The sequence below is a fragment of the Nerophis ophidion genome, linkage group LG08 (assembly GCF_033978795.1).
Source record: "Nerophis ophidion isolate RoL-2023_Sa linkage group LG08, RoL_Noph_v1.0, whole genome shotgun sequence".
Lineage (NCBI taxonomy): Eukaryota > Metazoa > Chordata > Actinopteri > Syngnathiformes > Syngnathidae > Nerophis > Nerophis ophidion.
This window is the reverse complement of record NC_084618.1, coordinates 76295383-76317290: the sequence shown is the minus strand read 5'-3', so window position 1 is coordinate 76317290 and position 21908 is coordinate 76295383. Positions and strand designations below refer to the sequence as shown.

The window sequence follows — 21908 nt, the reverse complement described above, 5'->3', positions numbered from 1 at the left end:
CAGGAAAGCCTTTTGACCTACAAACAAATGCCAGTGTTGTTATTCGTCATGTTTGCTTTAGTCAGCAGCGAGTGATGGATGTCCAAACATGGCCGATGTTTAAAACATACTGCATGCATGATTTCATGTGCTACACGTCAAAGTCCATTTACGTTTCAATCTTCACTTATTTGCAACCATGTGTAATATCAGCGCGTTTTGCTGATTGGTGGCACTCTTATTCCAGGCTTCACGCCGCCAGGTATGGACAGATCGTCTCCGGAGAACAGTCCGGTCCACGGCCTGGTGAGGCAGACGTCAGTGAGCACGGGGGCAAACATTCCCATCATAACGGAACTAGGTAGGCTTCACTTGGTGCTGGCTGTGTGTGCCCTTTCCACTCCCCCGTAACCATTGTTTCTCCCTTAACGCCTGCCTGTCCGGCAGCGTTAGCAAAGGCAGGCAAAAAAGTGCCTGTGATTTCACTCAGTCAGGATAAAAGCAGCGGGACCAGCATACAAATGATTACGGAGCTCGGTAAGAAAAGAGGAAAAGAGCAGCGCTGTGCAAGTCTTACTGTACTCCACATCTGCTTGGTTTGACTTCCTTTGGCTGCCTTCATTTGCATGGCAACACTTGAAACACACCTCACGCATGCTTCCAGCCAACAAATGGATAGCGAGGACCTCCGCCAGGGTAATAAAATGTCTCAACTTCAAAGTCAATGATATCGGTTCTTAAACTCAATTTTCATTTTATTGTAGTTACTAAAATTTTCATTATTATTGCCTTGCCTGTGAAGCAATTGCTGCAAGTTGAATAGCAATGAAAGCCCCTAACCACTGGTGCTTATACATATAATGCTAGATGTTAGCACTTTTGCTACTTTACCCATTTCAATAGTTCTTCTAGTTATATGCCGAGATGCAAGAAACTGCCTTAGCACTCGTTCTTAAACACAATTTTCATTTTATTGTAGTTACTAAAATTTTCATTATTATTGACGTGCTCATGAAGCAATTGCTGCAAGTTAAATAGCAATGAAAGCCCCTAACCACTGGTGCTTATACATATAATGCTAGATGTTAGCACTTTTGCTACTTTACCCATTTCAATAGTTCTTCTATTTACATGCCGTGATGTAAGAAACTACATCACATCTACAACAGATTAGTCACATGTGATGTTTTCAATGTAGGTGTAAAAATAATGTATAAATATATTTATTTTGTATTTTATGTCATTCTTTTGTTTTGTTTGCATGGCTCAAAATAAACCATTCATCCATCCATCCATCCATCATCTTCCGCTTATCCGAGGTCGGGTCGCGGGGGCAGCAGCCTAAGCAGGGAAACCCAGACTTCCCTCTCCCCAGCCACTTCGTCTAGCTCTTCCCGGGGGATCCCGAGGCGTTCCCAGGCCAGCCGGGAGACATAGTCTTCCCAACGTGTCCTGGGTCTTCCCCGTGGCCTCCTACCGGTTGGACGTGCCCTAAACACCTCCCTAGGGAGGCGTTCGGGTGGCATCCTGACCAGATGCCCGAACCACCTCATCTGGCTCCTCTCGATGTGGAGGAGCAGCGGCTTTACTTTGAGTTCCTCCCGGATGGCAGAGCTTCTCACCCTATCTCTAAGGGAGAGCCCCGCCACACGGCGGAGGAAACTCATTTCGGCCGCTTGTACCCGTGATCTTATCCTTTCGGTCATGACCCAAAGCTCATGACCATAGGTGAGGATGGGAACATAGATCGACCGGTAAATTGAGAGCTTTGCCTTCCGGCTCAGCTCCTTCTTCACCACAACGGATCGGTACAACGTCCGCATTACTGAAGACGCCGCACCGATCCGCCTGTCGATCTCACGATCCACTCTTCCCTCACTCGTGAACAAGACTCCTAGGTACTTAAACCATTCATTCATTTATTCATTCATTCAAACTGCCTTGGCCCTCGTGTCGCCATTTTAGCATTTTAGCCAATGTATTTTGAAATAGTATATACTTAATACAGTATTTATTGCATTAAGTACAATGACTATTACCTTGGCACTTTTGGGTAGTGATGGGCTAATCGATACTGAAATATTGACAACGCCGATACCAGATCTTGATGCTGTAATATCGATTCTAAAATCAAAATATCAATAGTTTTGATACTTTAGTTCAGGTGTGTCCAAACGTTTTCCGCCAAGGGCAGTACACTGAAAAGTCAAAGTATGCGAGGGCCAAAATTATAATTTTTCATTAAAAAAAAATTAAAAAAAGAAGCTAAAAACAGATATTGTGATGATGAAGCTGACTCGCGTCCCAAATGTGACCATAGGATGAACAAATACACTATGGTATTAAGACTAAAGTGTCCAGAAACAGTTGGGGTGCCCAAAGTGCGGCACGAGGGCCATCTGTGGCCCGTGACTCCTTTGTCATTGGTCCTTGGCACATTACAAAACAAACACCAGCAAAAATTGGGAAAACTGCAAGAAGCACAACGATAAAAAAAAAAAAAAATATTGAAATATCCAAATATCAAAAAGGTTGGTGACCACTGCTGTAGAATGTAAACATTTTAATAACAAAGGACATAATGCAAGGTTTCCACATCGTATATTTTGAATTTTTAATAGTCTCACGTGCATAAAGAGGTTAACACGTTTAAAAGTAAACAATTACATCACTTTAACAATACGCTGGTTATGAAGGCATCTTCTTCTGACCAGTACTTCTTTGCTAATATACCGTATTTTTCGGACTATAAGTTGCAGTTTTTTTCATAGTTTGGCCGGCGGTGCGACTTATACTCAGGAGCGACTTATGTGTGAAATTATTAACACATTACCATAAAATATCAAATAATATTATTTAGCTCATTCACGTAAGGGACTAGACGTATAAGATTTAATCGGATTTATGGATTAGGAGTGACAGATTGTTTGGTAAACATATAGCATGTTCTGTATGTTATAGTTATTTGAATGACTCTTACCATAATATGTTACGTTAACATAGCAGGCACCTTCTCAGTTGGTTATTTATGCGTCATATAACGTACACTTATTCAGCCTGTTGTTCACTATTCTTTATTTATTTTAAATTGCCTTTCAAATGTCTATTCTTGGTGTTGGACTTTGTCAAATACATTTCCCCCAAAAATGCGACTTATACTCCAGTGCGACTTATATATGTTTTTTTCCCTCTTTATTATGCATTTTCGGCAGATGCGACTTATTCTCCGGAGCGACTTATTCTCCGAAAAATGCGGTATGCGAGGGCCAAAATTATGTTATTTCATTTAAAAAAAAATTAAAAAAAAGAAGCTAAAAACAGATATTGTGATGATGAAGCTGACTCCCGTCCCAAATGTGACCATAGGATGAACAAATATACTACAATAATAAGACTAAAGTGGCCAGAAACAGTGTCTACAGCTGTGGTGCCCAAAACAAACACCAGCAAAAATTGGGAAAACTACAAGAAGCACAGCGATTAAAAAAAAAACACAAAATATTGAAATATCGAAAAGGTTGGTGACCACTGTTGTAGAATGTAAACATTTTAATAACAAAGGACATAATGCAAGGTTTCCACATGGTATATTTTGAATTTTTAATAGTCTCACGTGCATAAAGAGGTTAACACGTTTAAAAGTAAACAATTAGATCACTTTAACAATACGCTGGTTATGAAGGCATCTTCTTCTGACCCGTACTTCTTTGCCAATATACCGTATTTTTCGGACTATAAGTCGCAGTTTTTTTCATGGTTTGGCCGGGGGTGCGACTTATACTCAGGAACGACTTATGTGTGAAATTATTAACACATTACCATAAAATATCAAATAATATTATTTAGCTCATTCACGTAAGAGACTAGACGTATAAGATTTAATCGGATTTATGGATTAGGAGTGACAGATTGTTTGGTAAACATATAGCATGTTCTGTATGTTATAGTTATTTGAATGACTCTTACCATAATATGTTACGTTAACATAGCAGGCACCTTCTCAGTTGGTTATTTATGCGTCATATAACGTACACTTATTCAGCCTGTTGTTCACTATTCTTTATTTATTTTAAATTGCCTTTCAAATGTCTATTCTTGGTGTTGGGTTTTGTCAAATACATTTCCCCCAAAAATGCGATTTATACTCCAGTGCGACTTATATATGTTTTTTTCCCTCTTTATTATGCATTTTCGGCAGATGCGACTTATACTCCGGAGCGACTTATTCTCCGAAAAATGCGGTATGCGAGGGCCAAAATTATGTTATTTCATTTAAAAAAAAGAAAAAAAAAGAAGCTAAAAACAGATATTGTGATGATGAAGCTGACTCCCGTCCCAAATGTGACCATAGGATGAACAAATATACTACAATAATAAGACTAAAGTGGCCAGAAACAGTGTCTACAGCTGTGGTGCCCAAAACAAACACCAGCAAAAATTGGGAAAACTACAAGAAGCACAGCGATTTAAAAAAAAAACACACAAAATATCCAAATATCGAAAAGGTTGGTGACCACTGCTGTAGAATGTAAACATTTTAATAACAAAGGACATAATGCAAGGTTTCCACATGGTATATTTTGAATTTTTAATAGTCTCACGTGCATAAAGAGGTTAACACGTTTAAAAGTAAACAATTAGATCACTTTAACAATACGCTGGTTATGAAGGCATCTTCTTCTGACTAGTACTTCTTTGCTAATATACCGTATTTTTCGGACTATAAGTCGCAGTTTTTTTCATAGTTTGGCCGGGGGTGCGACTTATACTCAGGAGCGACTTATGTGTGAAATTATTAACACATTACCATAAAATATCAAATAATATTATTTAGCTCATTCACGTAAGAGACTAGACGTATAAGATTTAATCGGATTTATGGATTAGGAGTGACAGATTTTTTGCTAAACGTATAGCATGTTCTATATGTTATAGTTATTTGAATGACTCTTACCATAATATGTTAGGTTAACATAGCAGGCACCTTCTCAGTTGGTTATTTATGCGTCATATAACGTACACTTATTCAGCCTGTTGTTCACTATTCTTTATTTATTTTAAATTGCCTTTCAAATGTCTATTCTTGGTGTTTGGTTTTATCAAATACATTTCCCCCAAAAATGCGACTTATACTCCAGTGCGACTTATATATGTTTTTTTCCCTTTTTATTATGCATTTTTGGCAGATGCGACTTATACTCCGGAGCGACTTATTCTCCGAAAAATGCGGTATGCGAGGGCCAAAATTATGTTATTTCATTTAAAAAAAATTAAAAAAAAGAAGCTAAAAACAGATATTGTGATGATGAAGCTGACTCCTGTCCCAAATGTGACCATAGGATGAACAAATATACTACAATAATAAGACTAAAGTGGCCAGAAACATTGTCTACAGCTGTGGTGCCCAAAACAAACACCAGCAAAAATTGGGAAAACTACAAGAAGCACAGCGATTAAAAAAAAAACACAAAATATTGAAATATCGAAAAGGTTGGTGACCACTGTAGTAGAATGTAAACATTTTAATAACAAAGGACATAATGCAAGGTTTCCACATGGTATATTTTGAATTTTTAATAGTCTCACGTGCATAAAGAGGTTAACACGTTTAAAAGTAAACAATTACATCACTTTAACAATACGCTGGTTATGAAGGCATCTTTTTCTGACTAGTACTTCTTTGCTAATATAATAGCCCAGAAGGTCAATATGTTTTATTATTCACTGAGATCCAATGAGGTAGGATGACGTCTTTCGTGACATTTTAAGCAATATTTTAAGCAGATAAGTAACCATTTTTCCCCAAAAACTTTGTTTGTTTGCAATTGTGCAATTCAGAAGTCGGCGGTTTTGCCAGCATCACATTCTCCTCGGTGACTTTCCTCCAAGATGCTTGCACGTGCAATTGGAAGTTTGGTTTCAGTTTTACAAGACAACTTAATAGCATGTTGTGTTTTTTGCTGAAGGAGGACTTTTGGAGTGAAGATAGGAGCATGGAGTGTGCATGACCATTTTAATACTTGAGCACGGGGTTTGTGTAAGGGGTTTTATTTGGGATGGATTAGTTAGGGTGGGAATAAGGTTTGAGGTTACCTAAGGGTTGAGGGTTTGGGTTAAACACCAACTTTGACAAAAGTGTCATGAAAGTCAAAGTTTGTCTGATTTTGCACATTAAAACATATGTGTTTTTTTTGCTTGTAGTTAACGACTCCAACGTTCAGTTCCTGGACCAAGACGATGACGACGACCCGGACACAGAGCTGTACCTGACTCAGCCTTTTGCCTGTGGGACCGCTTTTGCCGTCAGCGTGCTGGATTCTTTAATGAGCGCCGTAAGTAACGGAATATTTTTGTTTCATTTCATGTCAGTGTTGTATTGTGCAGAATAATGCTGCCCTGAAGAGTTGACTGTAGCTTAACGTCATGCTGTCTTCCTTATCTGGCAAAATAGTAAGGATTGGAACATCAGCAGACGTAAGTTAATCGACAGTCGATGATTGATGAATAGTTTATTGTGCACATCCTTAGTTTCCACGTTTGTGTTAGCAATAATTGACAAAAATGATTTCTGCATACTTTGTTTTAGCTCCAACCTTACATTCCAAAAAACAGACATTTGCCTATGCTGTGGTTGGCTTAGTACAGGGGTTCTTAAGCTTTTTGACTTCTGGGTCCAACTTTTCCACTACAAAGGGTCCCGGAGCCAACTAATCTTACTAATCTGGAGTGTCATCTCCAGGTTGGGGAGGAGACCCTGCCCCAAGTGGAGGAGTTTAAGAACCTAAGGAGTCTTGTTCACGAGTGAGGGAAGAGTGGATCGTGAGATCGACAGGCGGATCGGTGCGGCGTCTTCAGTAATGCGGACGTTGTACCGATCCGTTGTGGTGAAGAAGGAGCTGAGCCGGAAGGCAAAGCTCTCAATTTACCGGTCGATCTACGTTCCCATCCTCACCTATGGTCAGGAGCTTTGGTTCATGACTGAAAGTATAAAATCACGGGTACAAGCGGCCGAAATGAGTTTCCTCCCTTAGAGATAGGGTGAGAAGCTCTGCCATCCGGGAGGAACTCAAAGTAAAGCCGCTGCTCCTTCACATCGAGAGGAGCCAGATGAGGTGGTTCGGGCATCTGGTCAGGATGCCACCCGAACGCCTCCCAAGGGAGGTGTTTAGGGCACGTCCAACCGGTAGGAGGCCACGGGGAAGACACAGGACACGTTGGGAAGACTATGTCTCCCGGCTGGCCTGGGAACGCCTCGGGATCCCCGGGAAGAGCTAGACGAAGTGGATGGAGAGAGGGAAGTCTGGGCTTCCCTGCTTAGGCTGCTGCCCCCACGACCCGACCTCGGATAGGCGGAAGAAGATGGATGGATGGGTGGGTGGATACTAATCTTACTCTTGATTGTTATCATATTCAATATGATAACAATGGCAGAGGGCTTCACGGTGGCAGAGGGGTTAGTGCGTCCGCCTCACAATACGAAGGTCCTGCAGTCCTGGGTTCAAATCCAGGCTCGGGATCTTTCTGTGTGGAGTTTGCATGTTCTCCCCGTGAATGCGTGGGTTCCCTCCGGGTACTCCGGCTTCCTCCCACTTCCAAAGACATGCACCTGGGGATAGGTTGATTGGCAACACTAAATTGTGAATGTTGTCTGTCTATCTGTGTTGGCCCTGCGATGAGGTGGCGACTTGTCCAGGGTGTACCCCGCCTTCCGCCCGATTGTAGCTGAGATAGGCGCCAGCGCCCCCCGCGACCCCAAAAGGGAATAAGCGGTAGTAAATGGATGGATGGATGGATAATTGTATCTCACCTAATTACAGTTTACAACCTTGTCAAAGGATAAGAACACCTTTGTTAATCACAAAGATTATTATTATTACTATTTTTAAGGCTTGGTGAAGCTGATTCGAAAAATAAATATTAATCAAATATACTGCAAAAGAACGTAGTGATGAAAAAAATTGCATACAATTTACACAGTGCTAAACTAAATAAATTTTAACAAAATGATTTATCAATTATAAGAACAATATTATATTTCTTACATAAACTGTCAATAAAATCAACGTGAAAATGAAAATACAGCTCCACCACTTAAGTCATAATCTTTGCGCTCTAGAAACTTCTTTATGACTTTAGCCTGGAGATTGTTATTACTGCCACTAGTGGTGAAAAGGTGTATCACAACCAAGTACCGCTGCGGGCCATCCGGACTACAACTGTCGAAAATTTATCTTTGGCGGCCCTATGGTTAAGAAACCCTGGCTTATTGGATATTGCAGGAGTGTCCAAACTTTTTCGCATAACAAAACGTCAAAGTATGCAGGTGCCATTTTGATCATTTTTTTATTTTATTTAAATATGCTGAAAACAGACATATTTTTAAAGACAAACATTTTGTGTCAGCTTTGTTGTATAGGTGACAAAGTGTGGACAGCAGTGAAAGTTTAGTTGGCCTGCAACATATTGCTGGAAAAAAACAACAGTAAAAATGTAAAAAAAAAGATACAACAATACAATTATCCATCCATCCATTTTCTACCGCTTATTCCCTTTCGGGGTCGCGGGGGGCGCTGGCGCCTATCTCAGCTACAATCGGGCGGAAGGCGGGGTACACCCTGGACAAGTCGCCCCCTCATCGCAGGGCCAACACAGATAGACAGACAACATTCACACTCACATTCACACATTAGGGCCAATCAACCTATCCCCAGGTGCATATACAATTGGTCATTTATAACCAGTGGTGTGCCGTCAGGGCCAGCAAGACCTTCTCTGCTGGCCTAACACAACCAGAAATCATGATCATAATTAAAGATAAAAGTAAAATATCAAAAAGTATCCATATTCTCTTCTTGTCATATTATGCTCCTTCCAGCGCTGTTTTTTTTAGTTTAGACTATTATCCAATCATAATTTAGCTAGCTTATGTTGCCATGCTGTACCATCGGGGACATACAGTGATTGACAGTTGCAATAGCCAATCAGATCACGCGTTGTCTGTAAGGCCTCCTAGATGGCCTAAGGCAGATATATATTGTGATGTATGAGCCAGGTAACATAAGAACTCCATTACCCAGCATGCCACAGTAGTGCAGAGCATGTGCAGTAGCTGTGTTTAGGTTGTTTAATGTAGACATGCTGGTTAGATTGATCGATTGAAACTTTTATTAGTAGATTGCACAGTACAGTACATATTCCGTACAATTGACCACTAAATGGTAACACCCCAATAAGTTTTTCAACTTGTCTAAGTCAGGGTCCACGTTAATCAATTCATGGTAACTCACGGTGTGGAGTAAACTTTAAGAAGTCAGCCAAAACGCCTCGTCTGCATCTTTTATGATTAGACAAGACGACACATATATTTGCTCCAAGTCACATGTGCTCTGAATAAGCACTGCTGATTGGCTGTTACCGCTCTGTATGTAACCAATCAGATGGTTGTGTGGGTGGGACAGTGCTGGAGAGACATACTGACAGAGGCAGACGCAGAACTAAGCAGAGCAGCTTTATTTTAATTTTTTTTGTTAAGACTTTTTAGTTTTCTGCGGTAGCCCTTTGTTGTTAACAACAAAGCGCTGTGGGAAACCCTGAGATTTTTGTAATTTTAAAATATCCTCCGCATACTCCATCCAACCATCCATTTTCTACCGCTTATTCCCTTTTGGGATCTCGGGGGGCCCCTGGCGCCTATCTCAGCTACAATCGGGCGGAAGGCAGGGTAGACCCTGGACAAGTCGCCACCTCATCGCAGGGCCAACACAGATAGACAGACAACATTCAGACTCACATTCACACACTAGGGACAATTTAGTGTTGCCAATCAACCTATCCCCAGGTGCATGTCTTTGGAAGTGGGAGGAAGCCGGAGTACCCGGAGGGAACCCACGCATTCACGGGGAGAACATGCAAACTCCACACAGAAAGATCCCGAGCCTGGATTTGAACCCAGGACTGCAGGAACTTCGTATTGTGAGGCAGACGCACTAACCCCTCTGCCACCGTGAAGCCCTCCACATACTCAGGCTTTTCAAATGTATTTTCAGCTTTTTTTTCTCACAACATTGTCTTTTTGCTCCTTTTTCTTACATGTTGACTTTCCCCCCCAACATGTTGCGGGCCAACAAAAGCTCCAAATGGCCCCCGGCTGCATTTTGGACACCACCGGTCTATTCCTAACAAAACACAAGTCACTGAACCAGAACCTAGGCCTCCAATCCTTTTTTTACCTTGGAGTTTGGCCTTGGCGGAGGTCTTAGTACTACAATCATTTAGTAGAGTAACAGAACTTTTCCCAAAAATGTTCTGATACTCGACGGGAAGCTGGTAGAAAAACTGAAGGCTTCATTTGTCTGCCTTTCACTTTGAGTGAAGTTAGAACAAAGCTGCCTTCAAGTGCAGTCAGAGGTAATGCTGCCTAATGGACAGGCCTCATCCATCATCCTAGTCAGTGCTGCAGTCGGCGGCTGAGGGAGATGTCACGCTGCTGTTAAAGCGCGTATGGGCGGGGACAGAGGTGGGCAAGGCAAGGAAAAGGGCAAACATTTGTTACTTTACGCTTCTTCCTTCAATCCCCGCAGACGTACTTCAACGACAACATCCTCACCTTGATCCGCACGCTGGTGACGGGCGGCGCGACGCCCGAGCTGGAGGGGCTCCTGGCAGAGGAGAACGCCCTGCAGGGCGGCTACAGCACGCCGCAGACGCTAGCCAACAGGGACAGGTGTCGCGTGGCGCAGCTGGCCTTGTACGACGGGCCCTTTGCAGACCTCGGGGTAAGACTTCTTGTCGAACTGAGCTTGTTTTGGTCGGTGAAATGTGTACGGACGATGCTTGCACAGATAGCGTCAGGAATAGTAGGGCTAGGAATAACTTTGTTAGGGCTTTTGTAGAGAAATATCCGTTTTTTTTGTAGGACCACAGAGTGTACAGCTTATGTTGGGGTTGTGGGCTACAGTTAATGAAATGATTCAGGCATGTGAAATTTTGGCGAAAACACATATCCATGTTTTTAAAATAAATGATAAATGGGTTGTACTTGTATAGCGCTTTTCTACCTTCAAGGTACTCAAAGCGCTTTGACATTACTTCCACATTTACCCATTCACACACTGACGGAGGGAGCTGCCATGGAAGGCGCCAACCAGCACCCATCAGGAGCAAGGGTGAAGTGTCTTGCTCAGGACACAACGGACGTGACGAGGTTGGTACTAGGTGGGATTTGAACCAGGGACCCTCGGGTTGCGCACGGCCACTCTCCCACTGCGCCACGCCGTCCCCATATAAATAATAATTTAAACATTAATTTTTGTGTCAAAATATCACTTTATATCAGGGGTCGGCAACCCAACATGTTGAAAGAGCCATATTGGACCAAAAATACAAAAAAAGCTGCAAAAAGTTAAAAGCCTTATCTAAGTGTTATAATGAAGGCACCACATTAATAAGTAAGTGTCTCAAGAGTGTGAGATGACTGGCTTAAAACTGCCAAAGGTATAGATGTATGTGCCCAAGTAAAAGGAAAGGACAGGCTGTCTTCTTCTAATGGATTTATTACAATCTTTACAAGCTAGGTAACGTTTTCTGTGTTCTGGAACAACATGGTAACATTTGCTGGGGTCTTGATTGTAAGTAATGTAAATAATTCAATGTACATACTATGATGATTAACTTGTGTGATGACTGTATTATGTTGATAGTATATATTTGTACCGTGAATTGATTAACGTGGACCCCGACTTAAACAAGTTGAAAAACTTATTCGGGTGTTACCATTTGGTGGTCAATTGTACGGAATATGTACTGTACTGTGCAATCTACTAATAAAAGTATCAATCAATCAATCAATGGAACAACATGGCACACAATCAGAATTGCAGCCAATAATTCATACAGACAATGTGTCATGAGACATGCTGATATACATTATCTATAAATTGAATAATAATAAAATATAATTACAAACGAGGCAAAATATCCAATATGTACACGCAGATAGCCTAAATAGCATGTTAGCATGGATTATTAGTACTCCTCGAAAGTCAATAACATCAACAAAGCTCACCTACATGCATTCTCGCACAGCATGAAACGTTTGGTGGACAAAATGAGACAAAGATGGGTTCCCACTTCGAGTATCTAACAATAGAAAAGCGCAATACAAATCTAATCCATTATTATTATTATTAATATAAAGAAGGAGTGGCTTAAAACACGTCTTTTTGTGGGAGCGTCGCAGAGAGTTGCACATGTGAACCAACTACGGTGAGTTCAAGAACTGCCAAAATTAGGAGGACAAAACGCCGCTGGCCAAATACTGTCATCAGTAAAGCATAAACACAAACATATTAAACAGTGGGCTTTCTAACAATTAGGAAGGTGTGTGTTATGTTTGTCCTCAACAGAAACAGTATTAAAGCAACAAATAGTTCACGCCATCTCTTTCCATTTTTGGAAAAGTTACAGGGAGCCATTCGGGTGGTACTAAAGCGCCGCGGGTTGCTGACCCCCCGCTTTATATATACATTAATAAAATTACGTTTAAAGAAAATCGCTGTTCCCCTTGCCTGAATATCGCACTGAGTTGCAGGACGGGTAGATGATCACCAAAATAAGCTTGCTTGTTAGATAACCATCCAGCTACTGTAACTTGCTAGTTGTTGCCCGCGTTTGCTCTTTTTGAGCCACAGCGTTTGCTACTCATCATATTTCGATGGTTACAATCCAAACACTGTTAGTTTCTAGCCAGTTGTCGTTCTAGAGCAGGAGTCCGCATTACGCCGATCGCATGCTCACGATCAATGTAATGGGAACCCCTACATTAAACCATATCCAATTGTATTTACTTTCTGCAAAGTATGTGAAAATACTGTCGAAACATCACTGAATGCCACAAATTCAGTCAGCCAGTTTGAATATTCAGCTCCAAATACGTTCGGAAATTCCTGTAGATTGGCGTTACAATGAGAAACCTTTCTGCACTCCGACCATGTTATCTGATCCATCATACTGGAAATGACCTCAAATTAGAAATAGATGTGGTGTTTATTATTCACAAACCTTATGTAAAGAAAGAACACATATGATTGGCGTTCTTATAACATTCAAAACCGTGATTAAATAGCTAACAATTCTTTTAACTCTTCGTGAGGATTGTGACTGATTCTTCATCTAAAAGTGATTATGTGAGCTTCCCGTCGGTCAGCATCCCAGTGAGAGTGGCAATATTACAGTAAGTGTTTTTTGTAAATTATGGTTAGTTTGTATGTGTAGCGCAGGGGTGCCCACACTTTTTCTGCAGGCGAGCTACTTTTCAATTGACCAACTCGAGGGGATCTACCTCATTTATATATATCATTTATATTTATTTATTTATGAAAGAGACATTTTTGTAAACAAGTTAAATGTGTTTAATGATAATACAAGCATGTGTAACACATATAGATGTCTTTCTTTCACGAAGACAAGAATATAAGTTGGTGTATTACCTGATTCTGATGACTTGCATTGATTGGAATCAGACAGTAATGATGATAACGCCCACATTTTCAAATGGAGGAGAAAAAAAGTTGTCCTTTCTGTACAATACCACATGAAAGTGGTTGGTTTTTGGCATCTAATTCATCCAGCTTCCATACACTTTACAAGAAAAACATTGGCGGCAAATTCCGTAGCTTGCTTGATTGACATTCACGGCACCCGAGGGTCTTGTGAGATGACGCTGGCTGCTGCCAGTTCATTATTATGAAAAAATGACAGAGAGGAAGGCGAGAAACACTTTTTATTTCAACAGACTTTCGCGCCGTCCCTTCCGTCAAAACTCTAAAGGCCGACTGCACATTTCCTATCTTCACAATAAAAGCCCTGCTTCATGCTGCCTGCGCTAACAAAATAAGAGTCTCGGAAAGCTGGCGTGCACAAGTGATGTGCACGGCAGCTTTCTGAGGGATCGCTTGTGCACGCCAGTTTTCCGAGACTCTGTATTTAGTTAGCGCAGGCAGCATGAAGCAGGGCTTTTATTGTGAAGATAGGAAATGTGCAGTCGGCCTTAAGAGTTTTGACGGAAGGTACGGCGCGAGAGTCTGTTGAAATAAAAAGTGTTTCTCGCCTTCCTCTCGGTCATATTTTCATAATAATGATCTTGCAGCAGCCAGCGTCATCTCACAAGACCCTCCGGTACCGTGAATGTCATTTAAGTGACGTCTTGGTGAAGATTGATGATCACTCATTTTTAGGTCTATTTTTTTTTTAAAAGCCTGGCTCGAGATCGACTGACACACCCCCCGCGGTCGACTGGTAGCTCGCGATCGACGTAATGGGCACCCCTGGTTTAGCACATTGCAATGCTGCTAATGCTATAGTGTTACAATAAAGCTACATCCGTTTAGTACTCTACTTCCAAAACTTATTGTTCATCCTCTTTGTGTTCGGCCTCAAAAATATAAGGTCCTGGTTCATAATTTTTCTCAAAGTAATCATTGTCGGCCCTCACAAAATCTTCTTGATCAGCATCATTGTTGATGAGGAAGGGATCTGTGGTTCCTAGCACGACATCACACGATCACGTGACTCGCACCTCGCATTTTAACTGTTAAAATGGCACAGGAATTACCGTGAGATTGATACTGTTTTTAACATATCTATCTATTCTAGTTTTTGGTGCCATAAATCAGATATATATGATAATGGCTTCAGTATAACTTGTTTTTCCGCTCTACTGGTACTTTAAAAGCATTTAAGGATAAAAACTCAGCTTCTGGTCGCTTGGGAGCATTTTCCAAACACAAGGAGCTGCATAGACAAAAGCTTTCTCCCCCAGCTCGGTGGAGGAAAGGGACAGCTGATCTTTAGATCTCAGTGCATAAGAGTGTGTACTTGTCTGTGTAATCAATGTACAGATGTAAGAGGGCAGAGACAAATTCAGCAGTCCAGTTGCGATCGACTAAATGTTGTGAAAATACAATAACCTGCATGAGTGACAATAACTATGTTATTATTAGGGATTTGGATAGTAAAAAAAAAATGGCACTGATTATGTTTTTGTAGGACGGTGGTTGCTACGGTGACCTCTTTTGCAAAGCCCTGAAAACCTACAACATGCTCTGCTTCGGCATCTACCGCCTACGTGACGCACATCTAAACTCCCAAAGTCAATGCACCAAACGGTGAGTTTCCCTTCTTTATGCTAACAAACGTACAAACCCTGTTTCCATATGAGTTGTGAAATTGTGTTAGATGTAAATATAAACGGAATGCAATGATTTGCAAATCATTTTCAACCCATATTCAGTTGAATATGCTACAACACGTGCAAAGTAGTTGGGAAAGGGCATGTTCACCACTGTGTTACATCACCTTTTCTTTTAACAACACTCAATAAACATTTGGGAACTGAGGAGACACATTTGTTAAGCTTTTCAGGTGGAATTATTTCCCTTTCTTGTTTTATGGACAGCTTAAGTTGTTCAACAGTCCGAGGTCTTTGTTGTGGTATTTTAGGCTTCATAATGCGCCACATATTTTCGATGAGAGACAGGTCTGGACTACAGGCAGGCCAGTCTAGAACCAGGACTCTTATTATGAAGCCACGCTGTTGTAACAAGTGACTTGGTATTGTCTTGCTGAAATAAGCAGGGGCGCCCATGATAACGTTGCTTGGATGGGAATATATGTTGCTCCAAAACCTGTATGTACCTTTCAGCATCAATGGTGCCTTCACAGATGTGTAAGTTACCCATGCCTTGGGCACTAATACACCCCCATGCCATCACAGATGCTGGCTTTTGAACTTTGCGCCTAGAACAATCCTGGTGGTTATTTTCCTCTTTGGTCCGAAGGACATGACATTCATCGTGTCCCCAAAAAAATTTGAAATGTGGACTCGTCAGACCACAGAACACTTTTCCACTTTGCAATTCTCCATCTTAGATGAGCTTGGGCCTACCGAAGCCGGCGGCGTTAGAGGGTGTCGTTGATAAATGGCTTTGGCTTTGCATAGTAGAGTTTTTAACTTGCATTTACAGATGTAGCGACAAACTGTAGTTACTGACAGTGGTTTTCTGAAGTGTTCCTGAGCCCATGTGGTGATATCCTTTACACACTGTCACTTTTTGATGCAGTACCGCCTGAGGGAATGAAAGTCCGTTATATCATCGCTTATTTGTGATAAGTGATTTCTCCAGATTCTCTGAACCTTTTGATGGTATTATGGACCGTAAATGGTGAAATTCCTAACTTCCTTGCAATAGACTGTTGAGAAATGTTGTTCTTAAACTGTTTGACTATTTGCGCACGTATTTGTTCACAAAGTGGTAACCTTCGCCCCGTCCTTGTTTGTGAATGACTGAGCATTTCACGGAAGCCGCTTTTATACCCAATCTTGGCAACCACCTGTTCCCAATTAGCCTGCACACCTGTGGGATGTTCCAAATGTATCAGTATTTATTGCCAACTTTTCCAAACTTCTTCGTCACGTGTTGCTGGCGTCAAATTCTAAAGTTAATGATTTGCAAAAAAAAAAAAATGTGTATCAGTTTGAACATCAAATATGTTGTTGTTGAATATTCAACTGAATATGGGTTGAAAAGGATTTGCTAATCATTGTATTCCGTTTATATTTACATCTAACACAATTTCCCAACTCATATGGAAACGGGGTTTGTATATCCACAGTACATAAGCGTGAATGTGTTTGTTTTTTTTCTCCAGATACGTCATCACCAACCCACCGTACGCCTTTGAGCTGGTGCCCTCCGACCTCATCTTCTGCCTAATGCAGTTTGACCACAATGCAGGCCAGTCGCGGACCAGCCTCTCACACTTGTCTCACTCGTCGCATTCCTCCAGCAAAAAGAGCTCATCCGTCCACTCCCTTGCCGCCATCAACCGCAACAACCGCACCAAGAGCAGAGATCCCCGAGACAAGCTAAAGTACGTATGCACCAAACCAAGTACATTACTCAATCAGCTTGTAGGATTTTTTTTTTAAGATTAAAGACTTGCAGCTCTTCTTAAAGGGGAACTGCACGTTTATTTAATTTTACTTATACTTCACAATCATTATGAGCAGTGTGCGTAATAACGGCTTTTTACTAGTAACACGTAATTTAATTATCTACTTTTAGGACCGTTACAACGCCGTTAGCGATACCCTGATGTAACGTGGTGTGCTACTTTTAATGTGGTTTTATGTCAAGGCAGTGTCATAAGTGCAGCAAGTTCAATGCAGGAAATACAGTGGGGCAAAAAAGTATTTAGTCAGCCACCGATTGTGCAAGTTCTCCCACTTAAAATGATGACAGAGGTCTGTCATTTTCATCATAGGTACACTTCAACTGTGAGAGACAGAATGTAGAAAAAAAAATCCAGGAATTCACATTGTAGGAATTTATTTGTAAATTATGGTGGAGAATAAGTATTTGGTCACTTCAAACAAGGAAGATCTCTGGCTCTCACAGACCTGTAACTTCTTCTTTAAGAAGCTCTTCTGTCCTCCACTCGTTACCTGTATTAATTACACTCAGACTCCAAACTCCACAATGACCGAGACCAAAGAGCTGTTGAAAGACTCCAGGAAAAGAATTGTAGACCTGCACCAGACTGGGAAGAGTGAATCTACAATAGGCAAGCAGCTTGGTGTGGAAAAAATCAATTGTGGGAGCAATTATCAGAAAATGGAAGACATACAAGACCACTGATAATCTCCCTCGATCTGGGGCTCCACGCAAGATCTCGTCCCGTGGGGTCAAAATGATCATGAGAATGGTGAGCAAAAATTCCAAAACCACACGGGGGGTCCTGGTGAATGACCTGCAGAGAGCTAGGACCAAAGTAACAAAGGTTACCATCAGTAACACACTACGTCGACAGGGAATCAAATCTTGCAGTGCTAGACGTGTCCCCCTGCTTAAACCAGTGCATGTCCAGGCCCGTCTGAAGTTTGCCAGAGAGCACATGGGAGAATGTCATGTGGTCAGATGAAACCAAAATAGAACTTTTTGGTATAAACTTAACTCTTCGTGTTTGGAGGAAGAACACCATAGCTACTGTGAAGCATGGGGGTGGAAACATCATGCTTTGGGGCTGTTTTTCTGCTAAGGGGACAGGACGATTGATCCGTGTTAAGGAAAGAATGAATGGGACCATGTATCGTGAGATTTTGAATCAAAACCTCTTTCCATCAATGAGAGCTTTGAATGGTTGACCAAATACTTATTTTCCACCATTATTTACAAATAAATTCTTTAAAATTCCTACAATGTGAATTCCTGGATTTTTTTTTTCACATTTTGATGAAGTGTACCTATGATGAAAATTACAGACCTCTGTCATCATTTTAAGTGGGAGAACTTGCACAATCGGTGGCTGACTAAATACTTTTTTGCCCCACTGTACCTTTTTACTCATGAGAGCAACAAGCAGCACCTCACTAAAATAGAAGAGGCATAATCACAACTTATGCACACAATAGAAATAATGAACAACAAATCAATGATTGAAGTGACAAACATGCTAAACAAACAATATAAAGTTTGACAAGCCATCAAAGCATATTCAATCTCTTCACCAAGGGTAACAATCGGGTGAAAAAATTCAAAAGCACTGGCATCAGAACCGACAAACTGCCGCTGCAAAGTGCTAATGCTAACAAACACAGCTCTGTTGATCCCCTTGATGTCACCCGTAACTAGGCAACAGGCTCAGCCTTTTAAACACACACACATTTTTTTTCTTAAGTAACATAGTAATCACTTTTCCTAGTCCATTTATCTTTATTAAAAAGTATTTCTGAAAGGAATTCAGTTGCTTTTTTGGTAAAGTAATGAGTAACTACAATTAGTTACATTTTAAAAATAATTTTTAGAATACTGATGAGAGATGAGAACATAAGTCTTCTTTTTATTAGGATTCTAAAGAATTAAAAAACGACTTCAAAACCCTCCGTCAACGTTTTGTATACACACTGCAAGTCTATATTTAATTTAGAAACAGACACGTACATAATATGTAAAATGTTTACTCTACTTTGGTCATTTTATGCACTACCGGAACTTATTTCATTGGGGAAAATTATTTCCGTTCCAATAACAGCACACTTCCGGCAAAACAGTGTTCCAACTTCTCGAAAAAAACTAGTGTTTTCTAATCATGGCAGACATGGTAACAGACAACGAAGATGACTTTGTTTTTTGGTATAAGTGAGGATTAACAACCTTATCTTTTTGAAGCTGAATATATGGAGAATGAACTGCTGGTTATAGAAACGAGCACAAAGAGAGGGTGAAATGTTGGAGCTACGTGGAAATATAAACTAAACTAAATTCAGCTGCACCAAACAGACAACTATCCATCGATTATGTCAATATAATATTGATCATGTTACTACACGCAGTGCGTCATGATTGTTAGTACAACTACATACATCGTCAAGCTAGCTGTGTACAAACAAAACAAATAGTTTACAGAATAAAATGCGTGTTCATGTTTTTTAGTCAGAACAGACTGGTCTCCTATTTCAGTGTTGTGCATTACAAACTCAGCTGCAGAAGTTAGCATGAGGCTAATGCCGTAGCATGCCATCACAAGGCAATGTTACTCTTACTATAACAATGTTGCTACAGCATGGTTATTACCGTATTTTCCGCACTATAAGGTGCACCGGTTTATAAGGCGCACCTTCAATAAATGGCCAATATTAATATTTTGTTCATATATAAGGCACACTACGTTATAAGGCGCATAGAATAGATGCTACAGTAGAGGCTGGGGTTATGTTATTGCATCCATTAGATAGAGTTGCGTTAAAGGGAATGTCAACAAAACAGTCTGATAGGTCAGTCAAACTTTATTAATAGATTACAAACCAGCGTTCTGACAACTCCGTTCACTCCCAAGATGAATAAACAGCTATTTTATTATTTTCCCCGAATCAATAAACACGTAAAAAAACTGTCTGATACTGTTACGGTAAATCCAACGTTAGTGCAATCACAATATAGTAACACTCTAAATAGTGCAAAGCAATAATATATCAATAACTCAACGTTGCTCAAACAATAATGCCACACAACACACAAAATAAACATGTAAAGCTCACTTTATTAAGTTATTCCTCATCCACGAATCCCTCAAATTCTTATTCTTCAAACAGTTGGGCGAGTACGACATCCAAAATGTCCTGGTCCGTCTCGTCAAAGTCGTCATTAAAGGAGTCAGTACTCTTAATGTTAGATTATTTCGCTGCTGCTCTATGCCCGTCTTCTACTGTGTGACTGATCGCCTTGAGTTTAAATTCCGCACACCTCCCACAGTCATATATATCCCAGCATGCACCGCGTGCTTCTTCTTCTACGAGGGAAAATAAGGTTGGCGGCTGCTTACCGTAGTTGCGAGACCCCTCATGGCATGTTTAATTCGGACACTGAAGAAGAAGAATTTGAGGAATTTGTGGATGAGGAATAACTTAATAAAGTGAGCTTTACATGTTTGTTTTGTGTTGTGTGACATTATTGTTTGAGTAATGTTGAGTTATTGCTTTGCACTATTTCGAGACGTCGTTAATGGAGTTACTGTCGCTGCTGTCGTCTCGCAGTTCAGTGACAATTCCTGCTTTCCTGAAATCATGTCTCTCAATAGAAGCCATTTTGGGGTCTTTACATTTAAACACAGAAATGGAAATGAAACTGCACGGCCTGGCGCAGTCTTATATCCCAGCATGCACCTCGCACTTCTCTTACGGGGGAAAATTCAGTTGGTGGCTGCTTACAGTAGTTGCGAGACCTGTTGTAGCTCAATATTGGTCCATACATAAGGCGCCCCGGATTATAAGGCGCACTGTCAGCTTTTGAGAACATTTTAGGTTTTTAGGTGTGCCTTATAGTGCGGAACATACAGTATACAGGTTACGGAACATCAATTAAGTATTGTTAGCAATTTTTGAATGCATTTTTGAAGTGATTTAGAGGCACAATGACTTGTTCTCATTCGTTGCATTGCTAGCCACTTAAAACATGCTGATTATTACAAATTAAATAATTAAAAACAAAATGTTTTTACAGATGTAGCGACAAACTGTAGTTACTGACAGTGGTTTTCTGAAGTGTTCCTGAGCCCATGTGGTGATATCCTTTACACACTGTCACTTTTTGATGCAGTACCGCCTGAGGGAATGAAAGTCCGTTATATCATCGCTTATTTGTGATAAGTGATTTCTCCAGATTCTCTGAACCTTTTGATGGTATTATGGACCGTTCTTGTCTCTCATAAGGATTGCTAAGAAAGACAAAATTCCAAAAGAGACGTACAGTTCCCCTTTAAGTCTGCCTCTTGTCTTTTAAGGTTGGTAGTTACATTTATTGTGCTACATAGGCTGTACATACCATCATTAAAAACTGTAAGGTTCCTAGTGGGACTATGTTGATGTTGAAAACTAGGGGTGCCCTGATGGAAATGTTGATCTCATACAATATCAGCACAATTCGTACATACTTTTTTACTTTGTAGTTAGGAACGTTATAAGAAGTTTAATGAAGTGAAATTGGTCAGAGAGCAATGCTAAGTATGAAAAACACTAACCTATTTATTTATTAATTGTCTGGAATAAGCGGTAGAAAATGGACGTATGGAATTGATCTATGCTGTCTTTAACTTGAAGTGGAACAGTAATTGGTTTTGCCGACACCCAGTGGTCACCAGAATTATCTCACTATAACATGCTATTGTTTTATTTTGATAATTGTATATGTTAAAATTTAAATATAGAGTTAGATAATTGGCACTGTCTTGGAAGTATGTTAACTTCTCCTATATTACAGGCTAATTTTAGCATGTAATATTTGTTAGCATGCTAACTTTTGATGCTGGAATTTTCACAAATGTTATGCAATTAAACCTAAAAATCATGGCTTTAGATACATGGTGCCATCTTACAA

The 21908-nt window shown here is 40.6% G+C and overlaps 1 protein-coding gene across 5 annotated transcripts in view; it reads left to right on the top strand.

Moving 5' to 3' along the window:
* Positions 1-21908, top strand: part of LOC133558396 (calcium-activated potassium channel subunit alpha-1a-like) — a 236139-nt gene that overhangs the window by 212816 nt on the left and 1415 nt on the right. For 3 of the 5 annotated variants that reach the window (XM_061909755.1, XM_061909756.1, XM_061909758.1), the window contains 6 exons: positions 227-340; positions 427-516; positions 6181-6311; positions 10560-10754; positions 15025-15143; positions 16687-16908. In XM_061909755.1, the coding sequence (XP_061765739.1) occupies positions 227-340; positions 427-516; positions 6181-6311; positions 10560-10754; positions 15025-15143; positions 16687-16908 (871 nt within the window). The remainder of the gene's footprint in view (positions 1-226; positions 341-426; positions 517-6180; positions 6312-10559; positions 10755-15024; positions 15144-16686; positions 16909-21908) is intronic. The other 2 variants (XM_061909759.1, XM_061909757.1) reach the window with 1 other exon arrangement.